The sequence below is a fragment of the Lissotriton vulgaris genome, chromosome 2_1 (assembly GCF_964263255.1).
Source record: "Lissotriton vulgaris chromosome 2_1, aLisVul1.2, whole genome shotgun sequence".
Taxonomy (NCBI): domain Eukaryota; kingdom Metazoa; phylum Chordata; class Amphibia; order Caudata; family Salamandridae; genus Lissotriton; species Lissotriton vulgaris.
In genome coordinates this window covers 543,701,367-543,719,353 of record NC_141687.1, presented here as the reverse complement: position 1 = coordinate 543,719,353, position 17,987 = coordinate 543,701,367, and the positions used below count along the sequence as shown (strand labels likewise).

The 17,987-nt window shown below is 49.6% G+C and overlaps 1 protein-coding gene across 1 annotated transcript in view; it reads left to right on the top strand.

The window, feature by feature from the left end:
* PTTG1IP (PTTG1 interacting protein) overlaps positions 1-17,987 on the top strand; it is a 273,566-nt gene that overhangs the window by 135,088 nt on the left and 120,491 nt on the right. The window contains exon 5 of the mRNA XM_086955516.1: positions 14,473-14,538. Within this exon, the coding sequence (XP_086811642.1) occupies positions 14,473-14,538 (66 nt within the window). The remainder of the gene's footprint in view (positions 1-14,472; positions 14,539-17,987) is intronic.

Below are 17,987 nucleotides of genomic sequence, written 5' to 3'. Positions count from 1 at the left end.
AGAAGGCCAAGACTGATCCACATGACGTCTGCATTATTTGTCTCCCTGAAGCACATGTCCCTGAAGACTGTGACATCTGCCAGAACCTCTCAGCAAGGACCCTGAGGGAAAGGCTGAAGATTAGGCTTCAAGGCCTGGAAGAGAGACGACTGCAGGCTGCAGGTGGGTCTGGGCAGGCTGGGAAGGTTCCCTCTGCCGAGGCCTCTGGGGGGCTCCCCAGAGGCAGGAAGACCAGCAAACGGTCCCGGTCTCCGTCGGCGTCGATTGCACAGACGACGACGTCGAGAGGGATGACGGCGGTGTGTTCCCCATCTCCCCGGGGCTTCGGGTCGAGACGGCGTGAAGATTCGACGTCGAAGAGCCTGGTTAGGCCTCCGTCGAAACCACTGTCTATGGCGTCGACGTCAGCGTCGAGCTATCGGCGTCGAAGGAGAAGCCACAGGCATCGGCGCTCGTTGTCGAGGCGATACCGCCGGTCGCCGTCGAGAAGACGGTCGGCGTCGAGGGGATCCTCGGCGTCGAGGACCTCGAGGAAGCGGACGGAATCGAGGAAGAGTCGACGCTCGTCGTAGAGGATGGAACGGTCGACGTCGCGGAGGCGGCGTTCGGCGTCGAGGAAGGAGAGGTCGACGTCGCGGAGGCGACGTTTGAGGCCGATTCGCGGAGGCGACATTCAACACCGGAAAAACGACGTTCGGAGTCGAGGAGAAAGAGATCGGCGTCTGAGTCGTTCCCACTCCCCAAAGCGGCGCAGAAGGAGTTTCTGGCCCCAGAAGTCACGCTGAGTCTGGTGGAGGAAGCCGGAGACGGCGATCACATACTGGAGGGGCTGGTTCGCAGTCCCCTCCTCTGAAGAAGTCACCGGGCTCGGTGTACTCGGTGGTATATACACCACCTAGGCCGAAGACGCCTCCTCCCCCTATACCTAAGGAGGATCCTTCCGTCAACCATCCTCTCCCACCACTTCCTCCCTCAGGACATCCACCACCACCGCTCCCGCCTCATGGGCCGGCCCCTCGGCCGGAGATACCTCCTGTTCCTCCGCCAAGATCAGTGTCACTACCTCCTCTCCCTACACCACCTAAGGGGACTCCTAGACAATTGGGCATCTCCTTGACGGTGCCCAAGCCCAAGACATCGGTAATTTTCGAGACACTGCACCAGAAATACCTGTCTCGTCCACTACTGCCTCTGGTGCCGGGCCTGGAGGAACCGGCCATGGACCTTTTTCTCACCCCGGCGGTGACTAAGGCGGCCACCTCGCTTACAGAAAAAATACCGGGCTCCCGATTCGGATCCGGCTTTTCTGAGGGTGGAACCTCCTCCGGATTCTGTGATAGTGACGGCGGCCCGCAAACCGCATGCTACCACCCCGTCATCCACAGTCCCCCCAGACAATGAGTCATTGGATGGATTCAGCTGGAAGGAAAGTGTGTGGAACATCGGCGACCTCTATGAAGGCTGCGAGTGCCACAGCTCTGTTGGGACGCTACGATCGTGCCCTCTGGGACTCCCTCCAGCAGTTTGCGGAACACATACCTCGTGAGAAGAGGGAAGATTTCCAGGAAGTGTTAAATGAAGGGATGCTGGTAGCGAATCAGATTATCAGAGCTGCAGCAGATTCGTCCCTCTTGGCGGCGCATGGCTTTTGGCATGAAATTAACCAGCGACGACATGCCTGGCTCCGCCTTACGTCACTGAAACCTGACACACAGCAAAGGGTTGCCAATCTTCCATTCTCTGGCGAAACCCTATTTGGGAAACATGCGGATGACGAAATGGTCCGCATGAAGGCGGAGGCCGAAACACTCACAGCTGTGGGTCTAGAAAAGCCCAAAGAGACGAAGAAATTGTACCGCCCGTTCCAACGGTGGTTCGGTGGACAGGGCAGAGGACGTGGCCAAGCTTCGGGACAGTTACAGCAACAACAGCAGTTCCGTAAGCCGTTCCAGAAACGACCGAAGGGCAGAGGCGGCCAACAGTCCGCACCAGCGACCAAAGGCCAGGCCTGGTCTAGGCCCTGAGCGCTTACTTCCCCCGGATCCGTTACCCTCTACAGTAGGGGGAAGCATTCAATTTTTTATGGCAGAGTGGAGAAAAATTACTCAGGACAAGTGGGTGCTGAATATTGTTTGCAATGGATACAGTCTTCGGTTCACCAGCCCGCCTCCAGCGATTCCACCGGTCAGCTCGCAGTTTCAGCTGCGCGAGCTTCAAGCGGAGGCCGATATCCTGTTAAGGAAAAGGGCGATAGAAGACGTACCTCTGTCTCAGAGAGGAAGAGGTCTGTACTCAAGGTTCTTTCTGGTTCGCAAGAAGGACAAGAACGAGTTCAGGCCCATTCTGGACTTGCGACAAGCAAACAAGTGGATTCGCAGAGAGATATTTTGCATGCTGTTGCATCAGATTTATCCTCAGTTGCAACAGGGAGACTGGCTATGTGCTATAGACCTACAGGATGCGTACTTCCATGTGTCCATTGCACACAAACACAGGAAGTTCCTGCGATTCCAAGTCGGCGCCAATCATTATCAATACACAGTACTCCCATTCGGACTAAAGTCTGCGCCGAGAACGTTCTCGAAGTGCATGGCGGTGGTAGCAGCACACCTGAGAAAGAACAAGGTGTTCGTCTACCCGTACCTGGACGATTGGTTGATTAAGGCCTCCTCCTCCTCCCTCTCGGAAGCTCGAGCACACTTCCAGAAGACGTGCGTTCTTTTGAACAAGCTGGGGTTGCACATCAACATGTCCAAGTCTGTCCCGACTCCGGTCCAATGCATACAGTACTTGGGAGCCTCCATCAATACGCTGTCAGCAAGCGGGTCTCCTTCGGAGGAGCGACGATTATCACTTCTTTGGAAGGCTCAGGCTCTTGTAACCACTCCATCTACAACAGTGAGAACGGTGTCTTCTCTACCGGGATCGATGGCCTCTTGTATCTTCCTGACGCCGCACGCAAGGCTGCACATGAGACCGCTGCAGGAGTGCTTGGAGGACCAGTGGGATCAGAGGACAGGATCTTGGGACGACAAGATAAGACTGTCTCTACATGCCCTTCAGTCGCTGAAGTGGTGGTGTTCAGCGGAGAATCTCCTCAGAGGGGTTCCCTTCCACAAGGACATTCCCACGCAGACTGTCGTGACGGATGCTTCTCTCCAAGGTTGGGGAGCGCACTCCGGAGACTTGCAGATTCAAGGAACGTGATCCCTGATGGAGGCCACGTATCACATCAATTTCCTGGAACTCAGAGCTGTTCACTTGGCACTGAAGGCCTTTCTTCCGTCCTTTCAGACCAACTCTCTGCTTGTACAGACGGACAATACGACCACGATGTATTACCTCAACAAGCAGGGGGGTTCGAGATCACGCACTCTGTCACAGGAGGCGCAGGCGATCTGGCACTGGCTTCTGGCCAGAGGACTGACGATAACGGCTACCCATCTGCCAGGTGTGCAGAATGTTCAGGCGGACGCACTGAGCAGACTGCTTCAGGAAAACCACGAATGGGTCATAAACGACGAAGTACTAGGAGAAGTCTTCGCAAGGTGGGGGACTCCAGACGTAGATCTGTTCGCCACCGCCGAAAACAGCAAATGCCGAGACTTCGCCTCCAGGTACTACCAGCAGGGGACGCTGGGGAATGCGTTATGGATCAACTGGTCGAACAGCTTTCTGTACCCATTCCCCTGATTCAGGCGGTACTCATCAAGCTGGCCCGGTCCAGGGCTCGGATGATACTCATTGCCCCGAAATGGCCCAGACAGTGGTGGTTCACGGACCTGCTTCACCGGTCTCTCCTTCCTCACATACGGCTGCCGTGCAGGCCGGACCTTCTCATGAAGTTCGGGGGGTGGATGTTGCACCCCAACCTCTCGTCTTTGAGTTTGGCGGCATGGCTCCTGAGATATGGCCATTTGAATCTGCCCGAAGATTGTATGGACATACTGAAGGAGTCTAAGAGACCTTCCACTCGGACCTCCTATGCTTACAAGTGGAAGAGGTTCTGTATCTGGTGCAAGTCCAAGAACTATGACCCGGCGACGTGCAAGGAAGACGTCCTCCTTCCTTACCTTCTACATTTGGCGCAGTCTGGACTTAATGTTCATTCCATTAAGGTTCATCTTGCTGCATTGACTGCCTACAGGAAATGCCCTTCACAGACTTCCTTCTTCCAGATCCCTGTGATCAAAGATTTTTTGGAAGGCTTGGAGAAAGTGTTCCCTCCTGTCAGGCTTCCTTCGCCTTCATGGGAATTGAATGTGGTGCTGTCCAGATTGATGAAGGAGCCTTTTGAACCTATTCATAAGGCTTCGTTGCAGCACCTGTCCTGGAAGGCGACGTTCCTCGTGGCCATTACATCGGCCCGCAGGGTGAGTGAAATTCAGGCGTTGTGTTGCCAAGAACCCTATACTGTATTTCATGCTGCTACGGTTGTTATGCTACTCACCCTAAATTTCTTCCCAAGGTTATTTCTGATTTTCATGTCAACCAGACCATAACGTTGCCTACGTTTTTTCAGAATCCTTCATCTCCAGTGGAAAGGTCTCTACATTCCCTGGATGTTAGGAGGGTGTTGAAATTGTATCTGGATAAAACCAAAGATATTCGTAGGTCGGACCAATTATTTGTCAATTATGGATCGATCAGGACGGGTCTTGCTACCTCTAAGCAGTCCATCTCTAGGTGGATTGTGTTCTGCATACAGTGGTGTTACCAAAAAGCTAATAAGACCTTAGGGGGTAAACCTAAGGCTCATTCCACCAGGGGGAAAGCTGCCACGACAGCTTTACTCCGTAATGTTCTGATTGCAGAGATCTGCAAGGCGGCCACTTGGAAGTCGGTTCATACCTTTGCTAAGCATTATTGTCTGGACACTGATGCCAGGGAAGGTGCTCAGGTTGGGCAGGCTTCGCTGCGGAATTTGTTCGCACAATAGTGGTGCTACTTTTCTTCTCTCCACCGCCGCTTTGGTGTGGGGATGGGCTTGCCATTCTATTCACTAGATTATGACTATACACAGAGATCCCCTACTACAGAAGGAGTAGTTTCTGTCCTGTAACTCCAGTTCTGTAGTAGGGGTATCTCTGTTCTAGTCATAAGCGCCCGCCCTCCTCCCCGGTGGAGAAAGATATTCATGTAAGGAATGCTACATGTCTGGCGTGCTACGCCTTCAAAAAGAACTGAAAGTAAAAGGGACCTGCTATGCATTCTGGGATACTGGGAGAAAGTTCTTGAAAGTTCTCTTAAAGGCACAGTATCCTATTTAAGCCACATATTGGCAGCCTATGGGGCTTGTCTGTCCATGCCTTTCTCTCTATCATTCCAGAGTTTTTTACTGGTAGAGGCAAGTTTCTCTATGGAAGAAACTGGGCAGGCTGTGTTGTGTGTGGTTTTGTTTGGTGGAATTTCTAGTTGAAGTACTGGACAGTGTAGCCTGTGGATATAGGCTGCATTATTTGTCTTTAAATTCTCTCTTAAGTATCTTTGCAGTTTCTGCATGATTTGACAACTTAAGAGATTATTTTGATTGCCGGGGTCCACGGACATGGGCGGGACTATTCACTAGATTATGACTATAACCGAGATACCCCTACTACAGAACTGGAGTTACAGGACAGAAACGACTCCTTTTGGGGTATAAATATTGGGACCCAGTCCTACAGACTTTAGATTACTTCTGAAACAAGAAACCTTTCTGCCTAGGAGAAGAACCAAGGAAGCTGCAGGAGTTGGACTGCCCTTCTGCCAGTGTGCTGTTTGCTGGGTTGGCCTGCAGTGGTTGCTTCATTACCAAGGGATACGAGAAGGAACTTTTTAAGGACTTTCATTCATCTACAGAATAATCTCCAAGGACTTGAACTGTGCTTGCCTCCTGCTGAAGTCTCAGGGCCAAAAGACTTCACCTCCAGCTCTCTCCTGAATTTCCTTGCTGAGAATTCTGACTCCAGTCACTTGCGTGCCGCTGGGAGCTGGAAGCGCGACCCATCGAGAAGAAGCGTTTCGCTGCCGCAGCTAAAATCGACCCAACACCGGAGAAACAAGCTTTTGTCGCATCTCCCTGGAAGCGTGTGTCCATCAAAGCTGTCTGCTGTCGCATCACCGGAGAAGCGCGTCGCAGGGCCTGTCATGGCTCCAAAGTACAGAGTCGTCGCAAGTCTGCCAGGGCGTCATCGCATCGCCGCATCAAGGGCGCCATCTTCTCACATCGCAACTGGATCGTCGCATCGCATCAAGGTGCCATCTTGCGCACCGCAACGGGCCCGCAGAACGAGAATCTACGCATCACCTCCGCACTGGTAAGAAGCACAACGCATCCCCTACTCTGCGCAAGCATTGAGAAAGGACGCAACCGTTCCCCCGGATCACGGAACCGACGCATCTCCCCTTTTGCGAGCCTTTTGTTTACTTTGTGTTACGCATCCAGGTACTATGTTGAGAACTTTGTCGCATTGATCATCAACTTGAACTAAGAGTCTTTAATCATCTTTTAAATCTTAAGTGTAGTATTGTGGATTTTTGTCGTTTGTGGTCTTGTGTTTAAGTCTATATAAAGAATACTTATTTTTTATAAAACCTGTGTTGTGTTCATCTGTAGTGTTATCACTTTATTACTGTGTATATTCACAAATGCTTAACACACTGCCTCTGAGATAAGCCTGTCTGCTCATGCCAAGATACCAAGGGGGTGAGCAGGGGTTATTAAGGAGTGTAATCCCCTTATTCTGACTAAGAAGTAAGGGTCCCTATTTGGACAAAGGTGATAACCCTTGCCAACTAGTGACCCCCAGATCTAACATTGGTGGTCAGCGGTGAGGATTTGGACTTTGCATTTGTGTTTCATATACAGTGATTGGTGTACACTACTAGTGAGTGCAGACCAAACGCGACCACATACTTTTTTTAGATAGAATCCATTTTCCTTGGAACTGTTGTTTTTTTTCTGAAGACTCCCAACTCCTACTATCATGAGTAAAGCAGCCTCTGTTGCATCTTTGGATCTGGATTTTGAGAAAGAGAGGTTGGAAACCTACACTGTGAAACAGCTCCAGTATCTCTGCAGGAAACTGAAAGATGCTACACCAGGTATTTCTAAAAAGGAAGACTACCAAAAGGCGCTGAGGCCCTGGGTAGAAGCCAGAAATGTCCCTGATCTTGTTGTGGAGCCTGTGGGGGATGCAGATGGGCAAATTGATTGGCCAGAGTTTCCAGCCATGGGAGGGGTGCCGTCCCCACCTGGTAGCAGCATCTCTTCCAAAAATCTGTCCCCCAGACAGCTGGAAGACAGGGAGAGAAATAGAGCACTGAAGCTGGAGTTGGCTAAGCTTAAGATGAAGGGTCAGAGGGAAACAGAGAATAACAGGTTGTCTTTGGAAAGAGAGAGCATGAGAGAATGTTGAGGGAGTTAGAGATCAAGGCCAAGGGCTTAGAGATCAGTTCCTCTGGTGGCAGCGCACCATCTATGCCTTCAGAAGGTAGGGTACATATTCCCAAGGATGTCATCAAAGATTTTCACAAAGGTGATGATATTGGTCAGTGGTTTGCAGCCTATGAGATAGCAATGTTGGCCCACTGGGTCCCTGAGAAGGATTGGGGAGCAGGGTTGTGGGACCGCTTTGTCACTGAAGGTAGGGATACTTTGTTAGACTTGCCCAGTGAGCATAGGATGTCTTATAACCACATGAAAGAAGGACTGATGACCAGGTATGGGTTAACTCCAGAGCTCTATAGACAGAGGTTCAGGAATTGTAAGAAACTGGAGGGAACCACTTGGGTAGAATGTGTCTTTCTTTTGCAGAGCTATGGATGGTTGGGTGAGGGGTAGCAATGTTGATAATTTTCAAGCTCTGTATGATTTGGTTGCCAGGGAGCACTTACCTGCTAATTCTTTTCCAGAGCTACACCAGCACCTTATTGATAGCAAGTTGACTAACCCTAGAAAGCTTGCTGAGGAGGCGAACCGCTGGGTCAGTACCAGGGTCCACAAGGGTCTTGTGGGAGACTCTGCCAAAGGTGGGCAGGGTCCCCAGCAGAACAGTGGGGGGGGACAAGGGTAAACAGAGGGAGTTCCAAAAAGGTCCCCAAAGTAATTCCCAAGGGAACCAAGGTAAGGGTTCCCAGCCTCCCCCTGAAAAGAAGTCAGGACCCCCGACAGGTAAACCTGTTCATAGGGGGCCTGTTACCTGCTTTCGGTGTAAGCAGGTGGGACACCATTGGTATGATCCCCAGTGTCTTCAGAAAGGACAGTATGTGCCACCCCGTGCACCTCCCTGTCAGATGGCCAGTGTAGCCCTGGGTGCGGAGGAGATGGGTGCCCAAGGTGGATGGGGTCCCGCAGAAATGTCCCTTGTCTCATTAGGAGACTTTGAGATGGTTCCTAAAACTCAGCTGCCTGATAACACTAAGAAATGCAGGCAGTGGGTGACCATCAATGGCCAAAGAGTGGAAGCTCTCAGAGACACAGGAGCAAGTGTGGCAGCTGTCAAGTGTCACTTGGTCTCTGAAGAGCAGGTAGTCCCTCATGCATTCTTCCCAGTTGTTGCCGCTGACAACACAGAGAGCCATTGCAAAGTGGCTCAAGTTCCTTTTGAGTGGGGGGAGGTCTCTGGTACTCTTCAAGTAGCTGTGAGGCCACCCATGCCTGTTGATTTTCTGGTAGGCAATGATTTAGTAAGCTCCCCTTGGGCTAAGGTGGAGAGGAAGTCGCATGTAGAGATGTTGAGTCTGCCTGAGTGGGCATGTGTGACCACTCGGTCTATGGCAGCTAAGGGTGTTCAAGAGACCTTGGAGCCTGAAAATATGGCCCAGGGACCTGCCTTAAAGAGAAGAGAAGAGGTAAGGGGCGCGGGAAACCAGTCCCCATTGTTCCCACGGTCTAGGAGCAGGCAGACATTGAGGGGGATGCCCTGGAACCCACTGGTGAGCACGTTTCTGAACTGGGGAACCTACCTGAGCTGACCCATTGGCAGCAAGAAGGGGGTCCCTCCAGGGAGGAATTTTGTGAAGAGCATCAGAAGTGCCCTTCTCTTGTGGGTTTGAGGCAACAGGCCACAAACCAGGTAGCAGGTGATCAGTCTGGATCACATTGGATCTACTGGGAGAATGGTCTCCTGTATAGCGAGCCTAAGGTTGCTGAGCCTGGGTCAGCACGTGTGCTGGTGGTACCCCAGCGCTTTAGAACCTTCCTACTGGGTTTGGCCCATGATGTTCCTTTAGCTGGTCATCTGGGGCAGAACAAGACCTTTGAAAGGCTTGTCTCTCACTTTTATTGGCCCCAGATGCGAAAGAGTTCCGATACTCATTGTAGAACTTGTTAAACTTGCCAGGCAAGTGGGAAAAGTGGAAGGAGGCACAAGACCCCTCTCCAACCTTTTCCTGTAGTCAGTACAAGACCCCTCTCCAACCTTTTCCTGTAGTCAGTACCCCCTTTGAACGGGTGGGCTTTGACATTGTGGGGCCACTGGACCCCAAGACAGCCAGGGGCAACAGGTTTAACCTGATCTTGGTGGACCATGCTACCCGGTACCCGGAAGCCATTCCACTCAGGACAGTGACGGCCTCCATTGTGGGACATGCACTGTTTGGGATCTTCTCCCGTGTGGGGTTCCCCAGAGCGGTTGTTTCTGACCGAGGTACAAACTTCATTTCTAATTGTATGAAGTCTCTGTGGAAGGAGTGTGGTGTTACCTACAAGTTCACCACTCCTTACCACCCACAAGGTAATGGGCTGGTTAAAAGATTTAACCGGACCCTTAAGGGCATGATCATGGGTCCTGAAGAACCAATGAGGCGTAAGTGGCACATCCTATTGCCTTGCCTTCTGTTTGCCTACCGAGAAGTGCCACAAAAGTCTCCAGGGTTCAGCCCCTTGGAGCTTTTGTATGGTCACCCGGTAAGAGGACCTTTGAGTTTGGTAAAGGAAGGCTGGGAGCAATCTCCCAGGAAACCAGACCAGGCGTTTCAGGGATCTCGCTCAGGCGAATCTGGAAGCCAGCCAGGAAAAGATGAAGCGGTGGTGCGATCAGAATGCCACTCTGATTGAGCTTCAACCTGGACAGAAAGTTTGGGTCATGGCCACTGTGGAGCCTTGTGCCCTCCAGGACAGGTGGACGGGTCCATATGAGGTGGTGGAGCGCAAGAGTGATGTCACCTATCTGGTGAACTTGCGGTCTCCAAGAAACCCTTACAGGGTCCTTCAAGTTAACCGCCAAAAGCCCCACTTAGAAAGGTCCAAAGTGGGCATGCTCCTAGCAACAGATGATGGAAGGGAGGAGGAGACTGAGCCTCTTCCTGACCTCCTGTCTGCAACAGAGCAAGATGGGTCAGTGGATGGTGTCAGCCTCTCTGCCACACTGACCCCTGATCAGCAGCAAGATTGTCTCCAAATGTTGGGGCAATTCTCTGATCTATTTTCCTTGGTTCCTGGTGTCATAGAGTGGTGCGTCCATGATGTGGACACCGGTGACAGTCCTCCTGTGAAGCACAAGGCTTACAGAGTGAATGACAAGGTTAGGGCTTACATTAAGAAGGAAATCTCCAAGATATTTGCTTTAGGGGGTCATTGAGTCCTCCAACAGTCCTTTGGCCAGCCCAGTGGTCTTGGTCCCAAAGGCTGCCTTGCCGGGTGCCACACCTGAGCTCCCCTCCTGTGTGGACTACAGAGGGCTCAATTCAGTCAACAGGACTGATGCACACCCCATCCCCAGAGCTGATGAGTTAATTGATCGGTTATGGGAAGCACGGTACCTCAGCACGTTTAATTTGACGTCTGGGTACTGGCAGATCGCCCTGACGGATGGGGCTAAGGAGAGGTCTGCATTCTCCACACCACATGGGTACTACCAATTCTGGGTTATGCCCTTTGGGATGAAGAATGCCCCTGCCACTTTTCAGAGGTTGGTCAACCAGGTGTTGGCTGGACTGGAGGATTTCAGTGCTGCATACCTGGATGACATTGCAATGTTCAGCGCCAGTTGGGAGGAACACTTGGCAGCACCTCTGGGAAGTGTTGATGGCACTGCGCAAGGCAGGCCTCACGATCAAGGCAAGTAAGTGTCAGATCGGGCAGGGCTCCGTTGTGTGCGAAGGTCACTAGGTAGGAAGCGGCCAGGTGGCGCCCCTACAACCCAAGATTGATACCACCCTGGCATGGGAACCCCCAAAGACTCAGACACAGGTGAGAGCCTTTTTAGGACTCACGGGGTACTACAGGAGGTTTGTCAAGGGGTATGGCAACATTGGTGCACCCTTGACTGAGCTGACTTCCAGGAAGCAGCCCAAGAAAGTGAACTGGACTGACACCTGTCAGAAAGCGTTTGATGCCCTGAAGACTGCCATGTGCACAGCACCCGTGCTTCAGGCGCCCAACTTCTCAAAAGAATTAATTGTACAGACAGATGCTTCAGAGCATGGTGTGGGGGCTGGTCTCTCATAGATTACTGAAGAAGGCTTTGACCAACCTGTAGCCTTCATTAGTAGAAGGTTACTTCCACGGGAACAGAGGTGGAGTGCAATTGAGCGTGAGGCATTTGCTGTGGTCTGGGCACTGAAGAAGTTGAGACCATACTTGTTTGGGACTCACTTCCGGGTTCAGACTGACCACAGGCGCCTCAGATGGCTGATGTAGATGAGGGGTGAGAACTCAAAGTTGTTAAGGTGGTCCATCTCCCTACAGGGTATGGACTTTACGGTGGAACACCGCCCTGGTACAGAACAGGCCAACGCTGATGGTCTGTCTATATTTTTCCGCCTTAGTGAAGAGAACTCCCAAGGGGAAGGGTAGCTCTCCACACATTTCAGCTGGAGGGGACACGTGTTAGACCTGATATCATTGGCGTGTGTCTCCCTTCCATTCTTGATGGATTGCCTCCTCTGTTTTGATATATTTTTTGCTGGATTTATGCTTTGGGCACTGTGCCACTGCTAATCAGTGCCACAGTGCAAGTGCTCCCTATGTTAAATTGATATACTGATTGGATTCCATGATTGGTTTATTTGATTTACTATCAGCCCCTAGTACAGTGCACCATGTGTGCCCAGGGCTTGTAGATCAGATGCTGCTGGGGGGCTTGCAGCACTGGTTGTGCCACCCACAGAAGCAGCCTGTAAACTGTGTCTCAGGCCTGCCACTGCAAGGCCTATGGGTAGTCTGTGACTACCATGTCGACTTGGCCAAGGGCACCCCCTTGCCAGTCCCTAAACCTTCCCTTTGCTTCATATTAGACACCCTTATGGTAGGCCCAAGGGCAGGGTGCATTGTAAGTATAAGGTAGGACATGCTCTGATGTGTGTAGCATGTCCTAATAGTGAATTACGCGATACAAAAGGGGATGATGGACGGAGCATTTGAGCAAATCAAACACTCACCCCCCAGTCAACTGATCTGGGTTTAATCCATTACCATTCTTTCGCTCACTCAGCCACCCCAGTTCAGACATGGCCATATGCAAGTCAGTCTGACCCTGTGCCTCATGGGAACAGTATCGCTCTAATAGTGAATTACAGCCATTTTTGTTTTTCACTATTGAAGGCTACCTGTTCTCATAGGCCAGAATGGGCAGTTAAGATTGTTACATTCCTACAATCCTAACTGACTCAGGGAACATGGTAGAAATTCGAATTTAGTTTGCCTGAATAATAAAATACATCTTTTAGTAAAGTTTATTTTAATATCCTGTGTTTGCAAATACCACTTTTAGAAAGTAGGTATTTGCGTGCCTAACCATTTGAGCCCGCCTCTGCTGACTTGTGTATTCCTTGTCTGAGTTTGTGTGTGACAGGGCTGGGGAAATTCCAGGAGAAAGGCTGGGGTAGCCCAGTGGTGAATAGAGAGATCAGCACCTAGATGGGAGGGAGGTGTGCACCTGGGACCTGAATAGGGCTAGGCCTTTCCTCCACAATGCTGACTCCACCTCCTGTGGCTTGTCTGATGTCTCTGCCCTGCACTGTGAAAGGAGAAGGGGAATCATGTCAACAGAGTGCTCCAGAGCTGTATCTTCCCCCCCCTGTGCTGGCTCCAACTCCTGTGGGGTATCTGATGTTTCTGCCCTGCACAGTGAAAGGAAGAGAAGAGTCCTGTAAACAAAGTGCTCAGGAACTGGTTTGAACTAGGCAGAGGCCTCTCTGCCTTCAGAGAACAAAGGAGTTTGGGGTATAAATATTGGGACCCAGTCCCACAGACTTTAGATCACTTCTGGAACAAGAAACCTTTCTGCCAAGGAGAAGCACCAATGAAGCTGCAGCAGTTGGACTGCCCCTCTGCTAGTGTGCTGTTTGCTGCGTTGGCCTGCAGTGGTTGCTTCATTGCCAAGGGAAAGGAGAAGGAACTTTTTAAGGACTTTCATTCATCTACAGAATATTCTCCAAGGGCTTGAACTGTGCTTGCCTCCTGCTGAAGTCTCAGGGCCAAAAGACTTAACCTCTAGCTCCCTCCTGAATTTCCTTGCTGGGACTCCATTGTGTGCCACTGGGAGCTGGAAGCGCGACACATCGAGAAGGAGTGTGTCGCTGCCGCTACTGAAATCGACACAACGCCGTAGAAGCAAGCTTTCGTCGCATCTCCCTGGAAGCGTGTGTCCATCGAAGCTGTCTGCTGTCGCATCGCCACCGAAGCGCGACTCATCGAGAGAGCCGTCACGCATCACCGGAGAAGCGCCTCGCAAGGCCTGTCGAGGCTCCAAAGTACAGAGTTGTCGCAAGGCTGCCAGGGCGTCATCGCATCGCCGCATCAAGGGCACCATCTTCTCACATCGCAACTGGAACGTCGCACCGCATCAAGGCGCCATCTTGTGCACCCCAACGGGCCCGCAGAACGAGAATCTACGCATCACCTCCGCACCAGTAAGAAGTATGACGCATCCCCTACTCTGCGCAAACATTGAGGAAGGACGCAACCGTTCCCCCCCGATTCATGGAACTGACACATCTCCCCTATTGCGAGCTTTTTGTTTACTTTGCGTTATGCATCCAGGTACTTTGTTGAGAACTTTGTCGCATGGATCATCAACTTGAACTAAGAGACTTTAATTATCTTTTAAGTAATCTTAAGTGTAGTATTGTGGATTTTTGTCGTTTGTGGACTTGTGTTTAAGTCTATATAAAGAATACCTATTTTGATAAAACCTGTGTTGTGTCCATCTGAAGTGTTATCACTGTATTACTGTGTATATTCACAAATGCTTAACACACTGCCTCTGAGATAAGCCTGTCTGCTCGTGCCAAGCTAAGGGGGTGAGCAGGGGTTATTAAGGAGTGTAATCCCCTTATCCTGACTTCGAAGTAAGGGTCCCTATTTGGACAAAGGTGATAACCATTGCCAACTAGAGACCCCCAGATCTAACAGTAAGCATCTACTAAGCTGCCAAATATTTCAATAATTTATACAATGGTGAACACAGAATGTTTAATTACCAGAGAAAAATGCATATCGTGGAATATTCTGTTTTGAGCTTTGGTCATTATTTTTTCTTTCAGGCCAGATAAAGAGGATGAGAAGACTCTCAGGGAGAAAGAAGAGCGAAGAATTAGACAGGAAGAGAGGTGAATAAAGTACACTTTTAGTATTTGAGTTAGTTGGGTGACAATATTTCCAAGAATAAAAGGTATGGTCTCGTACATATGGTGCAGGTACACAAATGTACTGTATTACAATTGCTGCTCCTTGTTAGTTCAAACCTCTGTGATCAGGTGTTCGATTTTTCCTGACTATCTAATGCAGGTGACGTTGCCTGTATGAGTGACCAGGTTTGTATGGCTTTGAATGATCTTGGCACAACCAGTACTGATGAATGGAAACCAAACAAGACAACTGGAGATTCTAGTTTTCTTTTAATGGCCTGTGTCAGGTAATGTAGTCATTTTTTTCATGGGATCAGGAATCTTAATATAGAACATTCCATTTGAAGTGCATATGGTTAAACGAAAAGTTGTTGGACAAAATCAGCAACTGGGTGTGAATTCTGCAAAATTGTGACTTTCTCTAGATCGTGATGGTTGACACCATGACACAGTAAAAGTCAATTGTCAACCCCATCCAAACTCGATGGATTGAGGTTTTTGTCTAAACCCTTGTGGAAATAAAGGCTTTGACTTTAGTACCCGGCAGCAACTATGTTTAATAGGGACCTTATAAACAGACTATCCCGCCAAAAGATGTTGAAACAAGATCAGGCCAGGAAAATCTAGAAAGTGCCATCGACCCCTTCATTCAGAGCCACTCTTTCAACACCATCTACTGTGACATAAGCAAAACCTTTCACCTTCATCTCCTTCACATCAGACTTAAATGTAAAGAGCTATTGACATCACCAACCAAACCGTTATCATATACGCATCATATCTATCATCCAACGCAAAATTTGGCGCCGAACTTCGATTATACTTTCAGTACGACTTCAGTGTCATAATAACCTCCAAGTTAGCAAAACTACACCAAACTGGTGGACACATCCTCCAATCTGACAGACACCATTGACATTTTACACACACTTCACCACTGTTCACAAAGAATATCTGTTACTTCAGTATTGGAACTTTCATAGATTCCCATGCTTGGATCATTCCCTGTCGTTGTAATGGGAGTGCCCAGTATACATAAAAAAGCAAAAAAAAACATTACTAGAACTTAGGCCCAATCCTGTTTTGCAACCTATCCACCTCTTTTTTGCACAAGAGACCAAAAAAACAAACAACCAATCCGATTGGCCTCACCCCTTAGAACCCTCCTGAGAGCAACTCAGAGCCTCAGATTTTCTACCGCACGTTGTGCAAGGGAGTCTCCACTGAGCTCTGCTCAGTTTTTTTCCTAGAACTTGGTTTCTACAACTTTTTCTTTTACAATTCCTTCAGGATGTCAGATAAAGAGAAGAAGGCCCTCTTTAAAGCATGTGCTACCTGTGCTAAGAAGAGGTTATATATTGAAGACAAGCACAAGGACTGTATTTACTGTGTGTACCCAGACCATAAGGCTACAGACTGTAAGATTTTCCGCACCTTTTCTACCAAGACTTTACGTGATCGTGAAGGGTATCTTTTGATCTGGCTCCAGAAGCCGAAGTCAAGGAAGGAGCCAGTGTCCAGTGACAGCGATGAAACGTCTTCTGCAACCTCTTCCAGAAGGTCTGTAAAAAGGGGTAGAGCTACTCCTTCACCTTCTGAGAAACGCCCTGGTAAGGCCCTGAAAAAGACCTTTGATAGATCTACATGGCTTAGTCCTGTCGAATCTCCTCACCAAGGTGTAAGGGAGAGGGGCGGACTATCAAAAGAAACTAGTCTTGAGAGAAATCTAGTTCTGTTCCTCCAACGTCACCTCCTGCGGCTTCAAAAACCTTCAGAAAGCCATCATCGCTGACTTCTGAGGTAAAATCATCAAAAAGACTTGCTCGTCGACGACGCCGTCATCGGTTTTTGTCGACGAAAACTCCAAAGGTACAGTTTTCATCATCTCTCACCCAGTCAACAGGCTTGTCAACGGTGGTTTCCTCGTTGCCGGTTCTGGTACAGGGCTCTGTGTCCATGAGTTAAACGCCGGTGGTTTTGGTATCATCGATGAGTGTGATGCCAACAACGTCGACGACGACTGTGAATTCTTCGTCGACGATTCTTTCGTCGCTACGGTTGAAAAAATTTCAATATTGCGTAAAAATCGTCAAATTACACACGATATGACCTCACCAAGGAGGGTGACTCCTTTACCACCTGCACTTCTCCTAGAAGGAGAAGAATCGGACGAGGAGGAAGGACCTTTTGGCTATGCTGATAGCCCTTCTCAACTAAACGTAAAATGTCAGGAGACAGATTCCGAAGGGGATTAAGAGGATTTTGAATAGTATGGTCCTCCCTCTCAATATCAGCAGGAATATCATCAGGAGTCTAAATACCCTCCTCCTTACTGAGAGACTTAAAAACTATGCTATTGGATTACAGGAAAAGATTTGCAACACAGCCTCCTGTTTCAGTAGGAGTACCGGTTACTACTATTCCTCCTGCTCGTCCCGTGACCGCTCAAGTACCACAACCTTGGCCAATGATAGAAGCGCAGGATGTTCCACCTGTTACGTCTGCCGTCTAAGACAATACCTCTGACGAGGACCAAGGAGATGTCGCGATTCCAGATGCAGAGTGGGATGACCATGTTATTCCAGATCCAGCTTCTCGTGTTCCTGCACCTGTTGATTCCCCCGTAGATATAGGAGGTTTCCATAACTTAATGGAGATGGCAGCCAAACGGTTCGCACTACCCATGACCAAGGTGGAAGTGGAGTGCTTCCTTTATGACTTTAAGGAGCCTTATAAGAAATCGGTCAGGTCAATTCCGATTGTGGACCTTGTTTGGGAGAAAGGCTTAAAGGTTATGCAAAATCCAGCCACTGCAATTCCTGTTATACCTCGTCTGGAGAAATATAAACGTCCGGAGGGTAGTCCAGCCTGTTTGACCAGCCAACCTAAGCAGGACTCTGTAATCTCGCAGGCTACCCAAAGAAAATCAAGAAATCCTTTGGCTCATCTTACTACTCCTCCAGATAAAGAGGGCAGGCGTCTGGACAATGTAGGCAAAAGATTTTCATCCATGTCCAGCCTGCTAGTCAGAGCGGCTAATTCTTTGGCTATACTTGGACGATACGATCGCCAGATGAGGTGCGACCTATCCCCCTATCTTGATCATTTGCTGGAAGAAGGAAGCTAATAGGACTTTTCAGGAAGGCATAATAACATCGGCGGAAATCATTTATTGTGCAATCGCTATTGCAACAACGGCTTCTCGCTCCTTAGCTGGATCTACAGTTCTTCGTCAACAGGGCTGGTTACGGGCGACTTGGTTCCACCCAGAAGTCCAGAAGAAAATCTTGGATATGGCTTTTGATGGGAAAGCGTTATTTGGAAAACATATTGATGATGCGTTCCAAGATATTAAAAAGGATACAGAAACAGCAAATTCCGTGTGGACACTGCATTACCGCAAGTTCCCTTTCCATGGAGCAAGGGGAAGA